General features: G+C 38.8%; 1 protein-coding gene across 1 annotated transcript; it reads left to right on the plus strand.

Annotated features, from left to right (window-relative positions):
• LOC120573283 (alpha-2-macroglobulin-like) lies at positions 1-23,666 on the plus strand. Its single transcript, XM_039822931.1, has 36 exons — positions 1-115; positions 269-449; positions 719-875; positions 2,974-3,026; positions 4,177-4,197; positions 5,113-5,278; positions 5,363-5,447; positions 5,555-5,705; positions 5,961-6,078; positions 6,201-6,310; positions 6,406-6,573; positions 6,812-7,039; positions 8,109-8,172; positions 8,278-8,423; positions 9,206-9,355; positions 9,795-9,941; positions 10,048-10,153; positions 10,275-10,440; positions 10,982-11,207; positions 13,270-13,396; positions 13,555-13,676; positions 13,770-13,821; positions 14,597-14,680; positions 14,910-15,086; positions 15,537-15,612; positions 15,808-15,964; positions 17,636-17,710; positions 19,423-19,582; positions 19,679-19,866; positions 20,485-20,697; positions 21,636-21,754; positions 21,954-22,044; positions 22,128-22,196; positions 22,279-22,384; positions 22,558-22,599; positions 23,479-23,666. Exons 1-36 carry the CDS (start codon positions 30-32, stop codon positions 23,481-23,483), a joined length of 4,392 nt encoding a protein of 1,463 aa, XP_039678865.1. The 5' UTR covers positions 1-29; the 3' UTR covers positions 23,484-23,666.
• The last annotated feature ends 3,197 nt before the right edge of the window (positions 23,667-26,863 follow it).

Below are 26,863 nucleotides of genomic sequence, written 5' to 3' on the forward strand. Positions count from 1 at the left end.
ATGCTGACTCAGGATCATCTCATTCAGTCATGGGTCGTCCTGGGATTCAGATGTGGACATGGAAACTGTGTGTCTTCTTGAGCTGGATGTGCATGGGCCAAGCGGTGGCAGGACCGTAAGTTACCTCTACAGTTAAAAAATAATAATAGCCTGTTGTTGAATGAATTGATCATGGGAAAGTATTTTATGCTGCATAATCTTATGGGTTGGGGTTATTTCCATGTCTGATCCAGTGAGATATCTACTGTATGTGTGTCTGTGGCTGTAGGCAGTACATGGTAGCCATTCCTGCAATTCTTGAATCTGGAGCTGAGACCAGATTCTGTGCGAGTCTCCTGCAGCCCAGCGAGACTCTGGAAATGAGCGTCACTCTGATGTCCCAAGAGGCGAATACAACCCTTCTGAAGAAGACGTCCAGTCAAGAATTTCATACCTGCACTGAATTTAAGGTCAGCAGCTTTCCTGATTTGATTCATGTGTCCATTTCCATAAAATGTGTTAGCTTAATGGGATTTCATAACACATAGAACCACGATTTGTAACAGAAAGTACACAATATAAATAAATAAGTTGTGTAAATTGACAACTGCTGTTGTAATCCATTTCTGATTTAAGGATTTTAACAATTCAAGTTACAACAGATCAAGTTAAATATTCATGAATCATATTTTAATGTGATATAATGGCTCTCTCGGTGTCTATAAAATCTCTGTCACAGGTTCCTTTAGTGCAGGATGAAGTGGTGCAGAACTTTGTGGTGGAGGTACGAGGCGACACATTCTACTCTAAACAAGTCCGAAAAGTTAAGATCAAAGTCTATCGACCAATGACATTCATCCAAACAGATAAACCAATCTACCTCCCAGGACAAACAGGTAATTTTGAGCTGATGGGTTTTTACTTGATTTATGTTGATTACTTTATATTTGCTTTTTTAATCTATTTTTACTTGGATACTTATCTAGATTACTTGACTTTACTTGATTTATGTTGGTTTATTTGGTTTTTGATTCTATGCTTGGTCACTTATATAGATTACATGACTTTGTGTTTGCTTATAATAATAATAATAATAACTGAGGTGAGATTCCTTCCATAAGCCTCTAGGTTTTAGTTTTTTTCCTCACCTGCACAACTTACTTATTTTCTTATGTTGTCATGTTTTGTGCAAATAAATCAAATCAAAGATCTATGACGTAGTACACAATATGGTACCATATATAGACAAGTTTCCTCTTTACAAATAATTGCAGTGCATGTGTTACGCCCCTGAAAAAGGGGAGAAATAATCACGAGAGTGATGCGCTGATGTTTCCTCACTGAGAACTTTAGTATAATTCCATTTTACAACAGTACCACATTTTACAGAACAGATCTACAGGAAATAGTTTTGTAGGGTACAAGGCTTATTCAAGTCACAATAGCATACACTGTAATTCACTGAAACGTATACACATTTTTCAATATAACTGTTAAGCACAAATTAGTTTTAGCTCAGTAAACCATAACTAAATTTATCACAAATGTCAATGAAGTGCTTGAAACACATTGAAACACATTATACAAATAACACCGCAAAATAGATTATTAACTGCGTACATGTTAATTCACAATTGACATAAAATGGCGTCTAATCCCAGTAGCCTACGGAGCTGTTCTTCTCTGTAACCGAGCGGGGGCTCCGCTCTCACACACACATTACATTCTGCAAACTTAACTCTAACTTACTCAAAATGTTACTAACACACACCTTAAACACTATTGACATGTTAGAAAGTAGCAAGTTATTAAATGAACTCCGTTTTATATCAATAACATACCTGAAAAAGGAGAGAAATAATCACGAGAGTGATGCACTGATGTTTCCTCACTGAGAACTTTAGTGTAATGAGGAAACAACCGCGATTTGCGATTTCCCAGGGAACTTGGGTGGAGACCAAAGCAATCGATCTCAGGCTCATAGATTAAGAGCACTTAGTAGATCACAGATTAATACTTTTACCCTTAAATTATGCACCACAAAATAAAGTAATCAATGTAATGTTTACACATTCTTCTTACAATTTTTTACCCTTTGTATGCGTGACATATTTTAACTTTTTCAATCTCTATGAACTACGTACTGAGTGCATGAACCTTTTAACCTGAGCTATTTTAAGATCCTCACATGCTATGAATGTACCAATAACTTTTAGTGTAACAGGCTATGAGTATATTCTTTAACCTGTCACACATGCAGCACAGGGTAAGAAATGTATTGCCACAATATCATTTTATTGTATATTGACATTCCCAGGATTTGAAAATAAAGCCCCAAAATGATAGAAATCTGTCAGCTCTGACTAACTATTGGCTCTAACAGGTAGTGAGAAACTGATTGTGCCCCAGAATATCAACAGTAATTATAACAGGCAGTAAAGGTTAACATCACAGAAGCCCAGAACATTTTTAGCATATACAGTATACATACTAATATGTTAGTACAAATGAAATTACTGCTTTTTCCCCTGCTGCAACAGTTAAGAGCCCAGATGTCCCCACATTCATATTAGTGATGTCCCACATTTACAATATTTATTTAAGAGAGTAACTGTGTGAGCTATCTTATCTCAAAGTTAATGCTTTTCCTTATCAGCGGTTTCCGTGCAAAACTATCCATTAGTTTATTGAAATCCAAGGCTGTGTCCAGATTCCTAAATGTTAATATTAATTATGCATACTGAGCTGAAAGTGAGGTTTCCTTCTTGGGATACTGGGACATTTTCCACTGATTACTTTTTTTATTTATTAATGTATGCCGTTCTATGGCAGACAACAAGAGGGAATGCCAATAGTAAACTATCAGTTTTTCTCACCTTTTCTTCTTTCTTTCAAATTTGATGTAATTTCTCAGTTAACAGAAGACCAATCACTGGCCTGTTAGGATGTTTAACACTGTAAAGGCTTCATGTAATCTCTCTGCATGTCTCTCAGTGCAATTCAGAGTCATCACACTGGATACCAAGTTAAGACCGGTCAATCAGCTGGTGAGTGTTTGAACAGTCTTTCCTTTCTTTAGGTCTCATTCATAAACAGTATCAGTGATACGGTTTGATAATGGTGCAGGTTTTAGTTTTGATTGAACCAGAATATGAGCTCCTGGTGAAGCTCTGGGTCAGTAGTACAACCACAGCCCCTTTAGGTAAAACTACCAAGCTGCTTTGAAGGTTGCTGACCCAGTGATGGATCCATTCCAACATGTGTTTTCTTATTTTGCAACATTGACTACGTTTACAAGCTGTCAATTTTCGGGTTATGGTCGGGTTAAGGTCACTATTCAGGTTTCTGAAACAATTGGAATAACCCGTTTACATGCGTGAGCAGAGAGAGTTACTCCTGTATACATGGAATTTGTAATCAATTGGCAATATCCCGACGTAAACGGCGACGCACGGTTAGCATCTGGACGTAGCCTACGGACAACCTTAAGACGCAATAACTTTTCGGTCACCTTCTTATAAATCTCACTATCTCTGTACTTTCTGCCGTCAACAAAAGACATTATATTCATGGTTTTCACCACACTAATAAAGAAATTGGTTTCCTCCTCGCTCCAAAAGTGTGGTGCTGTGCTGCGTCTCACCATGTTTACCTCTACTTCTTGTTTACTTCCGGTATACTGCGCGCAGGTTTTCTGCATTGACATATATAACTAGTATATAATTATTATTATAACTATGTTTTCTGGCGCATACAAGAAGTTACGCTACTCAAAAGACCAAGATTCCTTGCGAATAGAACATGCGCAGAACACAAATCAATGTTCCTTTTGATGGGGATATGCCTAACGTTTACATGACCAAACTTTCGGGTTAGAAAAGGGGTAACCCAGGTAGCATATTCGGGTTTTTAAAAACCGGAATATGAGCATATTCGGGTTTTTGCCGGTGTTTACATGGCCGTGCGCGACCGGTTATTGCTAATATTCCGGTTTTGAACGGGTTATTGGCTGCATGTAAACGTAGTTACTGTGTCACACATGATCCCATTTAATTAGAAATAACAGTGGAATCTATCCTAAAGATTACAATAGAACAGTATTTTTTTCTCCAAAAATGACATACTCTTGAGGACAAGCCTTTTTTAAATGTTTTTTTTCTTCATGTTTTGTGTCTTTCTTTCTTTCTTTCTTTACAGTACGATATAATCGAAATTGAGGTAAGACTAATATCCACACTTAAACACACTACTGGGTATAATAAACTGAAAGTTACATTTTTTTAAAGTTTGATTCAATACAAATACTATAAAACAAAATGCTTTATAATGTCTATTAAAAGTTCAGCATGTTAATCTCCTAAAAACATGAAGTGATTTATAAGCTCTCAGGCCCAATCTTTATGGAATGTTTCACTGATTCTGATATCAAATGTGACAAACACACACTACACTGTGTGGAAGGATAGGCCTATTTTACAACTTGAACAAGGCATTTATGAACAATGACAGTAAAGTGTAAGAATTCATGCATGACCTTGGACACCAACTTTCTTTACTCAAAAATCTTGTTTAACATTTCTTTCTTATTTTCCCTTCCCATTCTTGAATTAAGTATTTGACAAATGGCATTTTCTGGTGATAGTAACAGCCTTTATTAATATTCTTCATCAGTAGATGGATGGAGTTCAGTAGAAATGTTTTTTTGCACTGCATAAACTTTAGCTAATAAAGCTAGTAAGTGGACCAAAATATAAGATGTATTTGTCAAACTACATGAAACTTGATTTAAAAAGGATATAAATAGTGTATATTTTTTGCAGCAACTTCTTTATGTACATTTGTCCACTATACACTAATCAGACCAATATCTGTAACTGGGCACTGATATTAGCCTGCCAGTACATTCATCAGGATCTAATTGAGAGTACTTTCAGATAATATGTTGTAATAAAGTGTATGCTTCAAGTTTTCATGATGTTTTTTCCCACTGAGAGTCAAGAAGTCCAATTCTTTACACTAAACCATGGCCCAGTTTTAGAAGCCATCTTGTGGAAGGAGAAGAAGAAACATGCTCTTCCTGTATTCACGAGTTTTCTATTTTCACATGTTCTTCCCATTTACTTCACTTAACAGGATTCTAACAGCAACAGGATTGGACAGTGGCTGAATGAAACATCCAATAGTAAGATATTGCAGCTTTCTTACGCCTTGAACTCTGAGGCCCGTGAAGGAGCCTACCAAGTTACTGTGTCGATTGGGTCAGATAAAATACAACACAGCTTTAAGGTGGAACAATACGGTAGGCCTAAGTTAGTTTTTTTACCATCCATTTCAATCCATGTGTAATGAAGCAAAAGTTCTAATAATCATATTTTGTCCCCAGTTTTGCCTAAATTTGACGTAAAAATAAATGCATTTGATGAAGTAAGTATTAATCAGGAAGAAATCAAGGCTGATGTATGTGCAACGTAAGTAAAAGCTATTTCGCTCATTACTCTTAAATAATCTAAAATAGGTCCAGTTTAGGGAATGGTTTCTTTTCAATAACAATATTTTTTTATGTCCATCTACTTAGGTATACATACGGACAGCCTGTGCCAGGCAGTGTTAAACTTAAGGTGTGCCGACCTTTAGATGCCTATATTGGTATACCCCTTGTAATCACCCCTGAACATCCAGAGGGAATCCCTGAAATCCCGATGCCTTGCTACGAGGAGACAAAGCAGGTACAGTAGCCATGGTGACAGTCTCATGAAGCAAGGTGCATAGATCTTACATATGTACACAGACAGAATGTACACTGTGTACATTTAACACTACATATTGTCATCTGTCTTGCCAGCCTAATGTACAAATTGAGGAGCGTAAACGTTAATTTTTATACAATGGAGATAGTAGTTAGATATAAGTAATAAGGGCATGATATGTGGAAAGTTTGAAATGTCCTTCACTTTTTCATTTTATTTTATTGTGCTTTCTAGACGGACAAGAAAGGCTGTGCCACTTTTATCTTCACAATGTCAACTTTCACAAAAATTGCACAAAAGGCGCTGCGAGATGTACTGCAACTCAGTGCAAATATGGAAGAGGAGGGGACAGGCAAGTCATAAAATATATTGTACTTATGTTTTAAAAAGAATTAGTAGGCCTATAATAACAAAATGACTATGCCATGTATTGAAACAATATGGCGTACACATTGTACAAGTCTTCTTGTACAGGTATTTCACGCCCACAAGAGAAGACTACGGTGATTTCATATGTTGTTGGAAAGCTGTCTTTAACTGACATTCCCAAGATTTATAACAAAGGATCAAATGTGGAAGGAAAAGTAAGTGCATTTGGTCTTCACTTCTTCAATGTGATTCTATACACAGTGCAACTGAAGCAGTGTGCATTCTTGGTGATACGTTGTGCTTCCAACAGGTTAAAGCAGTTTATTACAATAATACACCCATTCCTGACATGCCGGTGTTCCTGTTTGAGGGGGAAATGTGGTCATCGCGATGGTTACAGAATCTCACAACCGACAGTGATGGTGTCGCCACTTTCTCATTAAGCACAGCTGACTTTAAAGGGGACATCCACTTACAAGTAAGAAGTAGAAACTACAATCTGTAATCCAACATTTGCCAATCACATTATAACACTTTTATGAAAATAATAAACCTAAAATGGTTTCTCAATATGCTGCAACTGACCAATGTGGAATAGGAACTCTCTACTATGTCTATATGTAAACATTTGTGTTGGCTGAAAAAACTGACACTTTCTTCTGCTTTAACCACCATGATCACATTTATATATATATTTTTTTCTTTCTGCACTCTAGGTTAGCAACACACCGACACTGGGCTACCCTCCTTACAGAACACCATACTATGAGTCTAACGATCACACAGTGTCTTTGGCCACACTTTCTTCTCCTGATACTAAAACAGTCAGCTCCCTGGACGTAAAGAAGAAGGATGAACCACTTTCCTGTGACAAAGAAGAAGACATCTTCATCCAATACACCATAGTTGGAGAGGCCCAGGGCTTTGTGGATGTGATGTATCTGGTGAGTGGTTGGTGAATTATTTTCCCATCACCAGTTCTCTTCCAGAGACATGGCCATGGGGAAGATGCTTTTAAAATGACCTTTACATCAGATAACTGATATCCACAGTTTACCTGGTAAGACTGGAGACACCAAATACCCAGCAGAGTTTGTGTTTTGTGCTACATTTAAGTATAGACCATGTTGAGTAATAATAGGCGAAGTTTGCCAAATAACATTAGGGCTGACCCCGTTTACAGTTGCAAGCACTATATTGAACAAAACTGTTAAACAAATCTGCAAAAGAAAATTCAGATTAATGTGGGTTTCCATCCACTACTTTTTATCCAAATATTAAGAGTTGAGTGCATCAAGCTAAATATCCAGTCTGGTGCGATTAAACCACTGGAGAATCACAAACGCCTATTTACTACTATTACTATTCTTGTGTGTTATGCTAGTAGTGGCTAATGTAGCTAATAGCAGAGGTCTTCTTTCTCCAAACCCCCAGATTGTTTACATTTTTCAAACTTGTACTATAGTCTTAGCCCAAACTAATGCTGATTCATGTAACTTGTGGAGTCCCAAAAGGATACATTTTTTCCACATATGCAGTAGTACTTCCAAACACCTGTAAACAGACTCGTGTTCAGATGGGATAAAATTGTCAGAGTTCCCCTTTTAATACATTTCATTGCAGGAATCACTAATTATATCAGTATGTTATTAAGCCGCTCTGGATATGTTGATGTTGCATTTGATTGGCTGTTTGGTACAAACCCCTCCTTTTTCACGTGCGTAAGCACATAGTTGGTTTGCTAAACTCAGAGTTAACAGGGCCAGTTTAGTAAAGTCAGATACCTCAAAGAGAGCCAGAGTAAGTTCAACTTGCATCATGACAGGCCCCAAGTCTGTTCTTTTAGCAACTGTGTTTTAGGCAGCCAAGTGTTTATTGATGTAATACACACTAAACTTTTATGGAAAACACAACCACATAACAGCAGACAGTGTTGTAATCTGCTGTTAAAGGAAATATGGTTTTATTGTTGCATTACTCATTCTTTGTGTGATTTTCTTTTAAATTTCCCAGGTCTTATCAAGAGGAGCCATTGTTATACAAGGAGTTAAACAGGTTGAAGTTAAAGATAAATCAGGTGAGCAAAGATTGACTTGTCTTAAAATTATCCTTTGAGTTAGCATGGCCAATCTATTGATCTATGGAGACATGTGAGTGATGATTGTTGTTCATGTTGTTTCAGTGAATGAGGGCGAGGTGTCCTTTAAGCTGACAGTGTCTCCAGATATGGCACCAGACGTCCAGGTTGTGGCTTACGCCATCCTCCCCAGTGAGACTGTGATCGCCAACAGCGCTGACTTCTCTACTGAGCAATGCTTCAGTCACAAGGTCAGCCTGAGAAGAACTGAGACGATGTGGCAAAGGCTGTTCTTGGGAGATTCTAGGTGCAGAATTAAAGTATATGCTATTTGAGTATAGTGAACATCAGTATGTAGCATTTTATTTAAATAATCAATTATCTATGTAAGATATATTATTTGGAGCAATTATAAATATCACACTTTTTTACTTTAACCTTACATTGCATAGGGTTGTCTAATCCATGGGCAGTCCTTGCTACTTATACTTACTAACACGAGATACTTTACTTTATGCGTTAAGCATGTTCCTTGTCTGAAGCCATGGCATGCAAATCAGTTAGTTCAGTCAGCCAATTCACATTGAACAGATTATTATGTAAATGTAGAATAACTGCAGCGTTGCTTTTTGGCATCTAGGCTCTGACCTCATCACATCTCAAAAGGAAGCACCAACCTTAGCAGAGCAGGGAATGGGGAGTGACAATAATATCATAACCCCCAAAATCACTTTAGATACAGAGCTCCATTATGAGGAATGTATTAAGCTTCGGCAGGACCAACTGCCATGTGGCCATTCCACTGGCAGGAAAATGCTGTCTAGTGAAATCGCAGAAAGATCAGAGGTTTCATTAAAAAGCTATTCTGATGGGGTGGCCTCCAGCTCACCCGGTAGAGTATGTGCCCCATGTTGTCTGGGTCCTTGGTAGCAACCCGGGTTCAAATCCGACTTTTTTAAAGTTTGAAAAGATCCAGGATCTCATCTACCACTAAAGTCCAGATGGTATGATGTGTCTTTTCCGATTGTGTCAGGTATCTCTGGAGTTTTCTCCGTCCTCGGCTGTCCCAGGAGAGGAGACCATCATGCAGGTTACCGCCCAGCCAGAATCTCTGTGTGGTGTGAGCGCTGTTGACCAGAGCGTCCTCATCAAGGAGCCAGGGAAGACTCTGGATGCAGACAAGGTAACTACTGGAATCAACCAAAACTATATGCATACATAACTTGTTACCTCTGCATAGTCTTTTGCAAATTTATCATCATCCATTTTTACTCTGCTGTTATCTACTTGTCCCATGGTTAATCTTTCTTCCTTTTCTCCCTCTACCAGTTGTACATTGTTATCAACTGTGCAATGAAGCTCAATGCTGATTTTGTTCTTTTCACCCAGTTGTAAGCATGTTATGAAAATGCTATAGTATAAGGTTATGATCACATGTGAGGTGTAGCCCTCTGTAAGAGTCTGCCTTATGAATAAAGGCAATGATTTGACAGATATACTTTACATTCATGTTTCAAGATATAAGAGTAGGGCTTAGTGTCCAAGAGTTTCCCAATTTTCAGATCTTGATAGAACATCAAACATGGTCAGTTTATAACTTTGAACCAAACCTTTCTTTTCAGATATTTCAATTGTTGCCTGTCAAAAAAATATCCTATATTCCATATGACGTTCAAGATGATGCAGAATGTTTGCATGTGAGACCGAGAAGATATGTTTTGCCATACCCCCATGGTGGTGGGACAGCTGATGCTTATACAGTTTTCCAGGTACTTCCTGCACAAATGAGTGTACAAAATAAAAAATATACTAATAAGTTATTGTTGCACATTTATCAACTTTTCAGTAATGCCTGTTTGTTTTTGGATTATCTAGAATATAGGTATGAAGATGGCAACAAACATGGTTATCCGAGAGCCTTCATGCCTCAAATACAAAGGAAGAGAATACCACCAGGGCCGTGGTCGCTATGTTGACTATGGTGACTTTCCTTTTTGCTCCATCAAGTGACACATGCTGAATATTTACTACCTCATTAAAACCGGTGACTGTGTCATTGCTTTCATTTGTTTCTAACAAAAGATGTTCTACTTTCTTCTCAGGTGTTAGTTTCATGTATGATTCGGTTCCTAACAGAATGGACAAAATGGCAGCCCCTGTCCCTGCAGCTGCTGCGGCCCCTGATATGTCGTCTCCTGATAAATCACCAATAGAGACAGTCCGCACTTTCTTCCCTGAGACCTGGATATGGGACCTGGTGGAAGTTGGGTGAGTTTTTGCCACAGAGGGTTTTGATGGTAATTAAACGTGTTTGAGTGTATGAGTGCATGTTTTTGCCTAAAGAGTATGTTCACCTTCCCGCTGTCTCCCTCCACACATGAATGGCATGAAACTAATTAGCTGACACTGCTCCTAAGCTTTTTTTTTTTTTAAACTGATAGCTCAGTCATTGTGTTAGTGTTAGTGTGAGTGTTATTTTAGTTAGTTATTCTATGCAGAATGTATTACTCATTTTACCGACGATTCTTTTAGAAGGATTGTGTATGGGGAATAGTCTTTTTGGGCTAGAGTACACATGAAACCCAGTACAACTGCATTTTTTGAGTTTCTGAGATCTCAAGGACGCAGCATATGAAACAATTTCACATTTCCACATTCTTTTTAGGTAACAGTAACTGCAATGTGGTGGTGTTACTGCAATTAAGTCTACACGTTAGTAATCTACTCACATTGTTATTTCTTTTACTATTTAATCAAGCAAGTCTGTTTTTCAAGTTCACCGTATGCGTCTGTGTATCTGCTGATCCAGAGAGTCTGGAACGAAGGATGTGTCCCTCACTGTCCCAGACACCATCACCACCTGGGAGACGGAGGCTTTCTGTCTGTCCCCTCAGGGTTTCGGCCTGGCTCCACGTACAAACATCACCGTCTTCCAACCTTTCTTCCTGGAGCTCAGCCTGCCCTACTCCATCATCCGGGGGGAGCACTTTGAACTGAAGGCCACCACCTTCAACTACCTGACCAGCTGCATCATGGTAATGCGATTTAAAAAAAAAATGCTACCGTAACATTCTTACTTTGCAACGCTAACATGCTGATGTTTAGCAGGTGTCACGTTTGCCATTTGCCCCACCTTTAGTTTGGAACTAAAATTAGCTTATTAGCACAAAACACAAAGTACAGTAAGATGGTAATTGGTCTGCAGGTATTTTGGTCGTAAACCAAAGTACTTGGCAAAGTGAATATTTTTATTTTTATAAATTACCTGATGATGGCTCTAGAAGTTAAGGGATCATCAAAAATCATCTTGTGGTGGAAATTAAGTGAATTAGATGGAAATTAATCCAATATTAAAGCAGTTTATGGTTTTGTAATACCTGTGATCATTTGTGATGAATCAAAACTGGTTGTTTGTGTTATTACAGTTTTTTCTTCCCAGAGAAACACTGACTCTCTTTAATTTTCATTATCTGCATGACATGTACACACCATGTACAGTATATATATATATATATATATATATATATATATATATATATATATATATATATATATTTTCTGTATGTATGTATGTATGTGTGTGTGTGTGCGTGTGTGTTTTTATATATATATATCCAATTAGTGCCCTTAGTATAAATAGGAACCAATCGTTGGTTGCTCGGCACACATGCACACCAACACCACAACACTACATACATACAAGCAGTGATTTGTCTGGAAACCCAACTAAGATCTCATGGAAATAAATGGAACCAAAGGTTTTAACTGCAAATATGACTTACTCTACCCGTGGAACAGCACCTCAGGGGCTCAAAGCTTGGGCTTAGCCTCTAATATATATATATATATATATATATATATATATATTTATATATTTATTTTTTTTTTTTTTTAATTTTATATATATACAGTACAGGCCAAAAGTTTGGACACACCTTCTCATTCAATGTGTTTCCTTTATTTTCATGACTATTTACATTTGTAGATTCTCACTGAAGGCATCCCCAACTATGAATGAACACATGTGGAATTATGTACTTAACAAAAAAGTGTGAAATAACTGAAAACATGTCTTATATTTTAGATTCTTCAAAGTAGGCTCCCTTTGCTTTTTTTGATAACTCTGCAAACCCTTGGTGTTCTCTCAATGAGCTTCATGAGGTAGTCACCTGAAATGGTTTTCCCTTCACAGGTGTGCTTTGTCAGGGTTAATTAGTGGAATTGTTTCCCTTATTAATAAAAAGCAAAGGGTGGCTACTTTGAAGAATCTAAAATATAAGACATGTTTTCAGCGATTTCACAACGTTTTTGTTAAATATTCATACGTGTTCATTCATAGTTTTGATGCCTTCAGTGAGAATAAATGTAAATAGTCATGAAAAATAAAAGGAAACGCATTGAATGAGAAGGTGTGTCCAAACTTTTGGCCTGTACTGTATATATATATAATATGTATATACCGGTATGTGTGTGTATATATAATATATACACACAAATACACATATCTATCTATACATACACACATACACACACACACACACACACACACACACACACACACACACACACACACACACACACACACACACACACACACACACACACACACACATATATATGTATGTGTGTGTGTGTGTGTGTGTGTGTATATTTATGACCCCAATGAATCCAAACTTTTGGACTTACAATAATTGGTTGGGTTATGAGTTGAACCTAAAAACACCTGCTTTTTCTCATTAAACAGATTGTAATAGATAATGTCTTTACCCACTCCCTTTACAATGTGGAATCAAAGGCACGTTTAAAACATTGTTGAAACCTGTAATTGATTGCTGTTTAACTCTACCCACCTCTCTAGCCGGTCCTGTCAACTCCCTCAAGACTTACCAAGGTTCTTTTAAATATTAGGAATAATCATAATTTTCTTAATTAAGTCAGTCTTCAAACTGCTTGATAATTAGATGTCACCTTTTATTTGGAACAAAAATGTTTGCAAGATGTACGGTGGAAACTTTAAATGCTGCAGCATTGTGCTGCAGTTTGAATAGTTTTTTGCATTTGTATTACATTTTTAAATATATTCTCTCTCTTGAACAGGTCACTGTGACTCCAACCCCCTCCTTAGATTACACCCTCACCCCCCTCTCTGGTGACCAGTACACATCCTGTCTGTGTGGCAGTGAGCGCAAGACCCTCAGCTGGACCATGGCCCCCTCAGCCTTAGGTGAGAGTCAAGCTTTTATCCACCAGGCTGCTGAGGTGGAGGAGCCCTTTTTGATCTCTATGAAATCAGTGAGATCCACATTAGTGACAAAATGTTTTGACATTTTTGCAAAAAAATAAAAAATCTTAATCAAGTTTCACACTGTTTGTTCTTTTTAGGAGTTGTAAATGTGTCAGTGAGAGCTGAGGCCGTGACATCCCAAGTTTCATGTGACAATGAAGTTGTGAGCGTGCCTGAAAGGGGACGAATTGATGTGGTCACACGACCTCTCATAGTAAAGGTTGGTACCTTAAAAACAAGATAATAAAGGGAGAATTTTTATCCATTAACCAAATGGAAACTCTGTAACTCACATTATTTCTTTCCCTCTCAGGCTGAGGGAACTCAGATGACAAAGACCTACAACTGGCTGCTCTGCCCAAAAGGTCAGTACGATTTACACCAGGCCTGGCCCATCAAACATGTGAAAAGACAAATACTGGAAGTCGAGTAGATTGCATGTTAAAACATGTAATGGAGACATTCACTACTTGCAGATAGCACTTAGTTTCATTGTGATCATGGCAGTTGCTAAATAAATTTGATTAGTGGCCGGTTGCCTTGGTTGGTGGAAGCGCGCGCAGAGGTTTATTCCTCGATGCAAAAGTCCAGGGTTCGTGACCTGTGACAGTTTTCCTGCATGTCTTCCCCCCCTCTCTCCCCTTTCATATCTCAGCTTTCCTATCCAATAAAGGCCGAAATGCCCCAAAATTAAAAATAAATAAATAAATGTTATCAAAGATACATTTTATCAACTGAAGTGAAAGAACCCTCCATTTTTGTGGTTTTATCTTTCTTAATCCAGTCTGAGCTGTTTCAATACATGATCCACTAACTGTCTGTTTAGGCAAGGCAAGGCAGCTTTATTTGTATAGCACATTTCAGCAACAGGGCAATTCAAAGTGCTTTACATAAAACATTAAAGAGCAGTTAGAAAACAATTTAAAACAATTTAAAAACATTAAAAACAAGAATAAAATTTACAGTGCAGTATAATAATTTAAAGAACTGAGAGATAAAATACACAAATAAAAGTTACAGTGCAGTATAAGAAATTAATGTTATTTATTTTCAATGTGATCGTCACCTAAACCACCGTTTAACCTAAAAGACATCTTTGGTTTAGTGCTGAGTGTTTGCTGTCTCTCTCTCTGTTCACAGGGGAAGCTTTGACAGAGGAAATGGACATACAACTCCCTGAGAACATGATTGATGGATCTGCCCGTGCTTCAGTATCAGTCCTTGGTAAATTAATAAAAATTAATTTTAATTGAGAGTTGCTTTAATCAATTGAACAAAAGTAAATTCAAAATACTAAGTGCATTTATACCTTCAACATATTAAATTACATTCTGTCGGGATTAACAAAAGGTGGAATAACAACATAAGAACAGTTTGTCTTTCAAGCCCCAGTAGAAAGTAAAGGTCAGGTTAGTTATGTGTTTGGTCTCAGTGATTCCGTGTTTTTGGGCAGGTGACATTCTCGGCCGGGCTCTGAAGAACCTGGATGGGCTGCTGCAGATGCCGTATGGATGTGGTGAGCAGAACATGGCGCTCCTTGCCCCAAATATTTACATCCTCGAGTACCTGAGAAACACACAGCAGCTGACCCCAGCCATCAGGGAAAAGGCTACCAACTTCCTGACCAGTGGTGAGTCTCCGTTTACTTTGGTAGCTAAAAGAACACGTATGCCAAATCTACCGTCTGCTACATTCTGGTGCTGGTTGCACAAAATATAATAAGCAGCGTGCATCATAGCTAGACATTGCTTGTCATTCCAATTAGAGACTACAGATCAGGGGCACCCTTCTGGTCTCTGGGTTATGCTGCTGACAACAGCCCCCCTCCCCACCATAACTTCTAGGCCACCAGGGCGACCTTGTTGCATGTCATTCTTTCTTTCTCTCCCTTAATTTCCTGTCATCTTTTTACTGTCAGCTGTCCAGTAAAGCCATGAAGTGTACTTTTTCTTTACATCTGTACATTCACACTTAGAGATGTTATAAACAAATTTACCCAAAATCTTGAACTTAAATAAATAATAGGATTTGTAAATACAAATCTGAAAATGCCCTAATTAGTGTTTCTATTGTTACACAGGCTACCAGAGACAGCTGAACTACAAACATGAGGACGGTGCTTACAGCACATTTGGAGCAGGACCAGGGAACACTTGGTGAGAACATTACTGGTCAATCATCCACAAAGAATAATTAATTATATACTGTATTTACATGTTGTGCAACATTTACCATGACATACAGTTTACCTTTTATACTTACAACAGAGTAGATGCTTATCGTGAGACATTAAACGGATCCTAAGTGCCTCTTGTCTTTTTTTCTGTCTAACTTTGTTTTAATATCCTCAGGCTGACTGCATTTGTGTTGAGATCGTTTGCCAAAGCTCAGTCTTTCATCTACATTGACCCAGCGAACATTGAAGCGTCCGTGACCTGGCTGAAAAGTAAACAACGAAGAAATGGCTGTTTTGAACAGTCAGGAAAGCTCTTCAACAACAGAATGAAGGTAATGAAAGTCCCTCTTTACTAGAGTTTGTAGAACAATGGCTGATGATAACTGAAACTAAAGAAGGTCAGTAGTATGTTATTTACTAAATGACACTTTTGCTGTAGCAGTAGTTAAATGGAAATGCACCATCAGGACTTTCATTCATGTCTCAGTAGTAACAAATGCCAGCCTGGGGCCACTTCACGAAATTTGCGACATAAAAGGAACAATTTGCAATATGAGATAAATCCCTCTTAATTTTCTTTCAAAGATAATTTTTTGGGGCTTTTCCACCTTTAATTTTACAGGATAGCTAGGTGAGAAAGGGGAGACAGAGTGGGAAGACAAGCAGGAAATCATCACAGGTCAGATTCGAACGCTGGACCTCTGCATCAAGGCATAAACCTCTATGTATATGTGCACCTGCTCTACTCACTGAGCCAACCCTGCCATGATAATTCCCTCTTAGATTCATTTCAACAGGTTTCACTTATCAAAACAATTGTGACTCATGCATGAGCATGCGAGAGCCATGTGGGACTCACAAATGTATTTGCAATTTCCGACTGACAAGCATTTGTGAAACAAGACACTGCCACTATTTTCAAACTGCGTAAGAAGATCTCAAAATCACTTTTGTGAGTCAGGCCCCTGAGTGTTGGAGGTACAGTGATCTATATCTGTATATACCGTACGTAGGCCTATATAATAATATTTATGTATAATATAATATATTTTTATTATAGAAATTGTGCATATTTACTAATATACTAAATACATTTACCCATCTCTCCTTTCCTTTTATTAAATAAATGTTTCTTTTTACAAAAGTGACACATCTGGTAAACTCTACCAAATGTGAGCACCCTGTGTATTGAAAGGATTTCCATCCAAAAGTAACTTGTCTTTGAATCGAGTCGTATACCTACATGGTAAACAATCTGATCAGTCGTCTTGTGTGAGGTTATGAGCTGAGAGTTTATGGTTTGAATTATGGTGGAGGTGGTCAGTTAAATCTATCAGGACTCCATTATACCAACCAGGGAATGCTAATACTAAGCTAAAAGCCACTGAAAGCTGAAGAGTGTTGTAGTGGGATGGGCAGGCAGCACTGGGATGTAATTTGATTAAACAGCTCAACGTCGCTTGTGGTCACAAGAACGGGATTACGATTAGATCTCCACTGTGTTGTGTCGGTGCTGGAGAAAGGTCTGGCTGCACCCATTATCATTCTGCTATAGGCAGGGGCGTCAGACTGGGGGGGGGGACTGTAGCGTGATTTATGCTTCTGTGTTAAATCTACACTGGGGCTACGTACATGGAGACATTGATCCCTACGCTGTAGACTGACGTGCACCTTTAGAAAAATTTAACTACATGTCGCGGCAATGTCTTGGTTCTCCTTCTCCATAAACAACATGAACTCAAAGAGAGGGTTAACTTTTCCTGCTTTAGATTTCCGACCGTGGTCAAAAAGCACAGGGGAGACACTTGTTTCTCTCACTATGACTCTAGAGTCAGTACTAGGGATGCAGCGGTTAACCAATTAAAAGGACTGGCATTAGCTATAACTGATAGTGGAGATAGTGAAAGGGGAGAAGAATTCTGTTTGAAATGCGTGGCCAATCATACATTCAGCATCCAGTGAGTCAGACTAGATCACTAATTACTTACGCTTCCTCTTTACAGGGTGGTGTGTCTGATGAAGTTACTCTCAGTGCCTACATCACTGCTGCCTTCTTGGAGATCAATACTACCATAGAGGTGAGTTGATTATTTGTAATATGAATGTATATGTACGTAAGATGCATTGTAGCATTCATTTGAATTGACATTTTTATGGTATAGCACTAAAGATCCTGTGAACTGTAGTTGTAAACCCTAACACATTGTTTTATTTATTTTTTACTGTTTTTGAAGGACCAGTGTTTAGGATGTAGGGGGGTCTATTGGCAGAAATGTTTTCATTAGTGTATAATCACCTGAAACAAAGAATTGTGTTTTCGTTAGATTAGAATGTAGCCTTCATATCTACATTAGGAGTGGGTCCACTTTCAAAGAGCCTGCCATGTTGCACCGCCATGTTTCTACAGTAGCCCAGAATGGACAAACCAAACACTGGCTTAAAGTGATGGTTCGGAGTAATTTACCCTAGGGTCCTTTGAACCATGACCTCGAGCCAAACACCCCCCCAGAAGCTTTTTTCGCCTGGGTCTAACATTGGGCGAGTTAGTGTAGAGTAGCGTTAGCCGCTGAATAGCTTAGCGCGGGGCTAATGGACCCACGTTTGTATCTCTTAAATGACCCACTAATAATGCCGAAATGATACCAAAGGTCTACACTAGTACAAATAGGTTATGCACTCATAAAAGCGATGGATTGGAAAGTTTGTAAGTACACCAGAAGTTTATGAACGCGCACTGCTCTCTTCTGCTCTCTGCTGCTGTTGTTGCTGCTGCTACCTGCAGTTAGACTCACAGCAGCAACAGCAGCAGCAGAGGCAGAAGCCAGCAGGCAAGGTGTTATTTACCAAAACTTCTGGTGTTACTTCTTTCAATCCATCGTTATAATACACATATGTACTAGTGTAGAACACTATTATCGATAGTAGTCATTTAAGAGATACAAACATTATCAGTCCAAGCCAATACATGCCAGCGACTAACGCTGCATAACTAGCCCAATGAGAACAGGTGGCACCTGAAAGTGTTTGCTTCGAGGTGTCATACAAAGGACCCTAGTTATTACTCGAACCATCACTTTAAGAGAGGGCCTTTCATGTTTTACATTGAAGTGAAGGCCACTGTAGGTTCTCCTATACGCTTGGACAGAAGGGGGTAAGCGGAGGTGTATTCAGTTGGTTGCTGCAACCTCACCGCTTGATGCCACTTAAGTAGTAGAAATACCCATTTAGTTTTGAGTACAGGCAGGAAACCCCAGTATTAGGTTGTAGACATGAATGAAACTGTCTATCATAAAAGTCTATTTTTCAAAAATCTGAGCAAAGGATCATTTAATTAGTTAGAATTAAGTTGAATGTAACCCATGTAGCCTAGTCTTACCCTGTTATTTCTGAAGTTGTTCCATTATTTTGCGGTGCTTCCACTGTCTCACTTGAGTAACAAGCCATCTGATGACTTAATATTTCAAATGTAATGTTAGTCTTTTTTAAACATATTTCAGTTTGTTGATTAGTATTGTATGCCTCATTTGACAATGACATTTGTGGGTAGTGGTTTATTTTGGTCAATGAAAATAGTTTTTTGTTACCTCCTTTATCATTCAGATTAGGAGCACTGGTTAATACTTGATTCCTGGCCTGTTTCATTTTCCGCTGTGCCCTCACTTTGTCTCTAAAGATCACTTTCTGCTGTTTTGTGTTATTGCCTCCATTTACTGAAGTCGTTCGTTTCCCTGAATATAGGAATTTGTGAACACAGCGGCGAAAGAGAATGTATTCTTTTAATCTTTTCTAGGATCCTGTGAAGCAGAGCTTGTCTTGCCTCAAGGAGTCCATCAGTGACCTCAGCAACACCTACACCACAGCTCTGCTGGCGTACGTCTTCACCCTGGCAGGAGACATGGAGACCCGTGCTCACCTACTGAATCACCTAGACACGGTTGTATTACAAGAAGGTGAGTCCTCCTCCTCCAGGAAATCATTCTGGCTTCATTACTGTGACAAAGCTTACCCTGTGCCTGTTGGTCTCTTTGTGGATGGCTGTTTTTTAGGCGGTTTCCTCCACTGGTCTCAGACAGCAACAGAAACGTCAGCCTCTCTCTCTGTGGAGATCAGCTCCTATGTGCTGCTGGCTAAACTCAGTGCCTCTCCGACTGTTGAAGACCTGGGCTACGCCAGCCGCATCGTTAGATGGCTGTCTAGCCAGCAGAACTATTATGGAGGATTCTCCTCCACACAGGTACAGCCCAGACAGGGTTAAGCTGGACTTTGAGTCAAACATACAGTAATATCTTCTGGGACAAATAAGATGAAACAAAGTTATTGTATGGCTTAGCCTTGACCTTATGCCCAAACAATGGCATGGCACAAGAAAAACAGCCCTATTTTCATGTTTGTGACAATGCATTTTTCTGCTTCTTCAATTTAATGTTTCTTTAGATGTTGTATTAAGCTTAAGAAGTAAAGGATCATTTTATCCACTTACAAAAAATACTAAAGCCTTCAGTTTATCTTTCAAATTATTTTAAAACTGAAACTCACATTATTTAGACATGCATAGTTCTCACAGGACAGCGACATTGACCGATACCTCAACAGTTTAGTGTCAGTTAAACCATACCAAGAACAGCATTGTTTTAGCCCATTAACTACAAATAAAACTAAATGTGCATTATATTATGTCTTAAATGGTCATTTTCTTAATTGATTCTTGTATGAAAATCAACAATTGAAGAGACCTGAAATTGATAAAAGTGAACTCCTACATATGAAAGCTGCTACAGGTGTAAACAAAAGAACATTTACATTTGTATAAATTTAAGCAAGTATTAGGTATTTTCTTTTCTATGTGTTCTAGGACACCGTGGTGGCTCTTCAGGCTCTGGCTCTCTACTCCACTCTGGTGTTCAGTCCAGAGGGTTCAAGCACAGTGACGGTCCAGTCTCCCAGTGGCCAGCTGATGTTTGATGTGAATCAGAACAACAAACTGCTCTACCAGGAGAAGCAGCTGCAGGACGTGACAGGAAAGTACAGCCTGGAGGTGAAGGGCACTGCATGTGCTGCAGTACAGGTCAGTGGTCAGATGTACATAAACCACCAATCCTGATGCTTCATACATTACATTTGAACCAACTTTTTGACTTTTTATGATTGATTGATTGTTTTTTTTAATCATGTGTCATGCCTCTAAGTGATAGCCTGGTCCTACCAGACTGTCGTACATTTCATTAGTACAGAGAGTCTGGCCACTCTCCATTGACAAGCGTTAACTTCCTTGAAGGCGGGTAAGTTTAAAACTATTGGATCTGCCCAGAGCCACTCTGGATCTGCAATAACCAATCGCTAATGTTTGGTTGTGACTTCAGCTTAGCATCGCTAGCGTTCGCCTTATCCACTCTTTCACCACTAACGAAGCGAACTGGAAAATCAAATTGTTCCCAATCCCCGTGGGGAGGAGGGCCACAACATCATGGCCACCAACAAAACTCAGCAAAGATTGTTCTTGCTCGGGCTTTAACTTCTGGGTATTCGGCAGTGTAGCCACAACGGTGGCTTTGCTTCGCTCGCATCTTTCTCCGCCACCATTACGGAACTACAATTCTAGCGCACAACCTCAACGTCATTGTTCTCAGCCACTCCCTCTGTTTGCTGATTGGACCGCCAAAAATTTGTCTGGAGAAAACCCAACACTATACTACTAGTACTGAAGGGAAATGAAAATTGAGCCAGGCTCTAGGCTATCTAAGTGGTCCATCCTACACAGAATTACATGACACCAATACAACAGTAATTAATTCCACAGCTTCCAGTCCAATGTCCACACACAACATTCTCCACTTTGTACAAAACAAATAACAAATAAAACATACCACAGCACACAACAGTGCAACCCATACATTTTCCAATTAGAACCAAACACCTCATACACAAAACAAAACCACAGACACAAAAAATAATGTTTTGTTTTTTGTTTTTAATTTGATCAATATTAAACATTTCCTTGTTTAGATTTCTCTTGTCTATAACATCCCAACTCCTGCTGATGTTACCACTCTCAGTGTTGAGGTCAAACCAGAGGCCGACTGCACCAGCAAAAGATCCAAACTCAGTCTGAACCTAACATCCCTGTAAGTAATCAACAAGAAGATCCACACATTGTAGATTACTGAAGATTTTGGCAAACGATCCTCTGCATCTACCGGCTTGAACTATGTAACTGTTGGTGGATGGACAGGGGAGGAATGTTTACAACTTGGTACAAACAGTAAATGGAGCCTTTCCAAAACACCAGATTGACATCATATTTTTATGGTACTTTTATTACAGATATAGTGGAAAGGAGTCCAGCACAAACATGGTTATCCTGGATATCAAAATGCTCTCTGGATTTGTCCCAGACCCAGAGTCTTTGAACATGGTGAGTGATTACAGTAACTTTAAACTGAGTATTTGTGTCAGTTGTTGTTGTCATGATAACAGCTGATTAATGTCTCCTCACAGCTCAAAGGTGCCCTGCTGGTGGATCGTGTTGAACAAAAGGAGGATCATGTTCTGGTGTACATACGGGAGGTGAGAGGGATTTAAAGTGACAAACAAGAGATGATTCTCTCCAGATTAGTTACTGATCATGTCGTCTGTTTTCTTCCAACAGTTACCGAAGGACATAGGCATCAACCACAGCCTGAAGCTCATACAGGAGCACCAAGTGCAGAACCTGAAGCCAGCCGTGGTCAAGATCTACGACTACTACCAGCCAAGTAAATCAGTTCTCTCTAAACCTCATTCACAGAAGTCACAGCACACACTGCTCCGTGGTAGTTGTACAACAACCTGAACAGTTATCAGAATAGTCATTTATGGTATGTTAATATGATAGGCTATTGAACATATGATGCAAGTTTGACTCATTTTCTACTTTTTTCCCCTTAAGGTGACCAGTCTGATACAGAATACATCCACCCTTGTGTTGCAGGTAACGAACTGTAATAACATACAGAAGCACTATGACGTATGTAAATGTAAATTGGAATTGTTTAAAAGATTGTAAAAGTGCCAATTTTGTAACCTAAAACCAAATGAAGCATACAACTAGTGTAGACTGTAAAGCCGCTCACACCAAACAGTACGTAGCGCGAGGAAAAACATTTTAGAACGTTGCAGCAGTCTGATGGTGTCGCCTGCGAATCGGTTTGTCAAGTCGCCATTGGCTGGTTTTAGAACGTAAGGCACGTCACCTGTTTGAACAGCCAATTAGCTCGTAGCGAAGTCAGCTGGTCAAGTCAGTTACAAGCTGTCAGCTGGTCGAAAATGTTTGGCTGATCAGATGTGACACCATCTCCCCTAACAATGGAACTGCCGATTAGACGGGAGAAATGGACAAAAGAGGGGAGATCTCTTGTCTGTTATGTTATGTGGGACGACCTCTAGCTCAGCCGGTAGAGCGTGTGCCCCATGTAGGCTGAGTCCTTAGCAGCGGCCGTTGTTCAAATCCAATCTGTGGCCTACAGTATTTGCTGCATGTCATCACTTCTATCTCCCCCCATGTCATGCTATTCTCCAGATGCTCTATCAAATAATAAAAAATAATTAGAAAAAAAAATGCTTTTTTTTAATTTGTTTTTGCCATTTCATCACTACTGGAAATTATTAACTATCCTCATTCATGCTACAAATTATATACAGCTACAAAAAAAGCTGGAAGTTCAAATGGAAGTAGGTCTACAAAGTCGTTGCTATGAAGAGGATACACTGTCTCATATAGTAGCATTGGTGTAAACTGTCAGGTGTCAAATCTTTGGTATGAACAGGCTTAAGTCTTCGCAATGAATTTTATTTTTCATTTCTTTTGCAGCTTGAAGAGCGTGTGGTCGGTCCTCCAGTCGTCCAGAAGATACATATTATGTACGAACACCATGTCTGTTTGTATTTCCTTGTTAGTATTCTGCCACAACCCCTTACAGCTGTGTAACTACTGTGTCTGAAGTGAAATACATGCATGATGGACAATTAAATAATGTGACGTTAATGTCCTGTTTGAAACTGGTCTTTTGTTGAACTTTTTCCACGGTTTAATCTTTCTGCTGTGTATTTATCGTATGTGTTTTATCCAAAGACCAGAAGTTGTGCAGCTCAGCTTCGTGTGGAAATGCGGTCACAAAAGTAAAAAGTGTTCTTTAGATAACATCTAAAATCTCTCAGACTCTTGGAGAATCTACAAATCCCATCTCCCAATGCAGTTGGAAATCAAAGTTTAGCAAATATATATTTCATAATATGCATGTAAACCCTCACCAACTCAGGTGATCAGGCTGAGACAAATGACCCCTGTGCTGCAGGTAACAGATTATTTTACAAAATGATAAACTTAGTCCATATATCTTAACCTACAGACACAATACAGCTCAAGTATTTTGAGACAACCGTTAATCTTAAAGTGACTTATTTTATTTCCGTTGCAGCTTGAAGACATGTTCTCAGTCACATTTTAAATAAACCATTACATTTAAGGATTGTGTAGTTCAATGTCTGCTTGTGTATATTTGTGTTAAACCTGCATGTATTCATCTTTTTCTGACCACTTGGGGGTAGCAAATAAGCTGCCAACACAAGACTGACACTATTAGTTTATGAACATGTTGGCAAACAATTCCCTATTCACACAAGCAGACGCAGGCAACATTAGTGTATATTTGGTTCACCTGAAAAATGCAATATTCACTCTACTTTTGGCTCAGTTTTGACTAAAATTAGACTTAAAGCTATCCGGGTGACCAGAATTACAACTTCAATGGAATGATTGTTGATGCTGCTGTATATCACTGGTCTGTTCCAAAAAATAGGTTGTTTGGATTAATTGGCTCCCTCAAAACTGGAACATGGACCGGTCCAAACTAAGCATAAAACCAGGGGAACCTGGGATCAGCAGGTCACGGAATGTTTATTACTAGGAATCATTTTGCCTTTATGAGGAAAAAGAGGAAAATTATCTTTGAGTTAAAGTCAAAATGAAAAGTTGTTTCGCAGCTGAGAAAACAAGGAAACGTGTTTCAAATTAATATTGTTTTTCACTGTGTTTTATGTTACCAACATTAAGTTTTTGCAATAAGTCAAGTAATTAGACCTTACATTTAAACAACAATTCACAAGATTATCAATACCAGCTGCATTATTATTCAGGAAACAACTGGCCTGTAAGAGTTCAATAAGGGGTGCTATTTATTACATTATATTAGTGCTCATAGCTGAGCTTGCACTTTTTGTGATGGATTTTAACATTATTAATGTACTTATTGATGTCTAAAAAATCCCCATGTTTGAGAATGAAGAGGGCAACCACTGCTGTGATGGCACTTCCCTGCAGTATCTCTAACTGGACAGAGTGGCCTTCATGATCAAATTAGCAAACAGGACATCTGCCAGCTCCTCATAGACTCTGCTGACAAACTAAGGATCAATCATTCGCTACTAGTGAGTATCCCCTTTAGTTTTCACTTTAAAACCCACACAACAGGATCAAAACTGCAAGGTTAACCCCCACATTGACAAACAGACACAAACAGCAGGCAGCCAACAAGTGAGTCAAAGTACCTGAAATTTTAATATCAACTTTACTTTGTAGACAATAGTATTTTACGTGCTGATGACAAAATATCTGTGAATTCCACCCAGGATGACACACAACCACTAGAGGGCTCTAGTGCACAGAGTCCAGTGCACAGACCAACCTGATCTCACAGAAATTATCACAAACTGTTAACAGCTGTAAGCAAACAGACAGTCCCGCCAAGCATCTGATGCCCGCTATCTCAAACCCTCACAATTTTATACCTTTTCTCTGCCCATCTTCGGTGGCGCTGTTACCGGTTGGATATTGGTCCAGGTCATCTTGGCCCCGCTGTCCGGTCTTCTCCGGGCCACTTCCGCGATGTTGCGTCATGAAATAAAACACTTTGATTCTTCCCACTCCAAGGCCAAACAGTTCATTACTGTCTTACATCTATAAATTAGATCTACAATATGTTTAATGATGTTGATCTGTGTGTCTTATCTTTTCCGCTGAGCTAGGAGTGATGAGAGCCAAAATCATCCTATGACCTGCATCTTACCTTTCAGCTATTTGCAAAATACATCTTACACAGTGGTTTCGTTCTCTGCTCCCCCCGATCTGAGTGTCTTTTTAATTAGCTCAATTATTTTCCTGGCCCGGTGCTCCCTTTCATGTAGGTCAGATAGTCCTTTCAATACTCAGGAAGGGCAATTCCCTTTCAAACTTATCAGGTTAGATGCTCCTTCTCACAGGCAGTCAGGAAGATCAGAGAATGAAGCCACAAATGAGCTCCATACACATTTTCTGCAATATATTCCTACACAGCGCATTACATTACAGCTAAAGATTCTTAAAAACACAGTTTAAGATTTGTGAAAGCTTTATTCTATTTGTGAAAGTGCAATAGAGGTGGATTTCATAGTTTTTTTCATAAGTAGACCACATCAGACACATCAGAATAAGGGAATTCTTTCTTTATGGCATTTTCACAAATAGAATATTGCTTTCACTAATCTGTGATAATTTGGCCCAGATTTGACAAGTCTAGGTATAGTGGTTTTGGATCTGGACTGAGTCTTATGTGGTCTACATATGAAAAGAACAGGGAAATCCCCCTTTATTGCATTTTCACATATAGAATAAAGTTTTCAGAAATTTGAAACTGTGTTTTTAAGAATCTTTAGTCTAATGTGGTCTACATTTGAAAAAGAAAACTGAAATCTTGCTTTATTGCGTTCTCATAAAGACAATAAAGCTTTCACAAATCTAAAAGTGTGTTTTAGACATAATTAATAATTTACCTTAATGACTAACACGCTTTCAATACAGTCAGAGGTTCAAAAAACGGAGGATCAGTCACTCAGCAATGTAAGTTATGTTTCCCTGCTGAATCGGACGCTGTGAATCGGAAGCTATCTTCAGCTTTAAAGGTCCCATGGCATGAAAATTTCACTTTATGAGTTTTTTTTAACATTGATATGAGTTCCCCTAGCCTGCCTATGGTCCCCCAGTGGTTAGAAATGGCGATAGGTGTAAACCAAGCCCTGGGTATCCTTTGAGAAAATGAAAGCTCAGATGAGCCAATCTGGAATCTTCCCTTTATGTCGTCATAAGGGGAAAGGTTACCTCCCCTTTCTCTGCTTTGCCCACCAGAGAAATTTTGCCCGTCCATGAGAAAGAGAGAGACATC

Source organism: Perca fluviatilis, chromosome 2, assembly GCF_010015445.1.
Source record: "Perca fluviatilis chromosome 2, GENO_Pfluv_1.0, whole genome shotgun sequence".
In the NCBI taxonomy this organism is placed as follows: domain Eukaryota; kingdom Metazoa; phylum Chordata; class Actinopteri; order Perciformes; family Percidae; genus Perca; species Perca fluviatilis.

Coding starts and splice junctions, on each gene's coding strand:
- LOC120573283 (XM_039822931.1), top strand. CDS start 30: ATGGGTCGTCCTGGGATTCAGATGTGGACATGGAAACTGTGTGTCTTC. Junction 6,574..6,811: donor AAGGGGACATCCACTTACAA/GTAAGAAGTAGA, acceptor TCTGCACTCTAG/GTTAGCAACACACCGACACT. Junction 19,867..20,484: donor GAGGATTCTCCTCCACACAG/GTACAGCCCAGA, acceptor TATGTGTTCTAG/GACACCGTGGTGGCTCTTCA.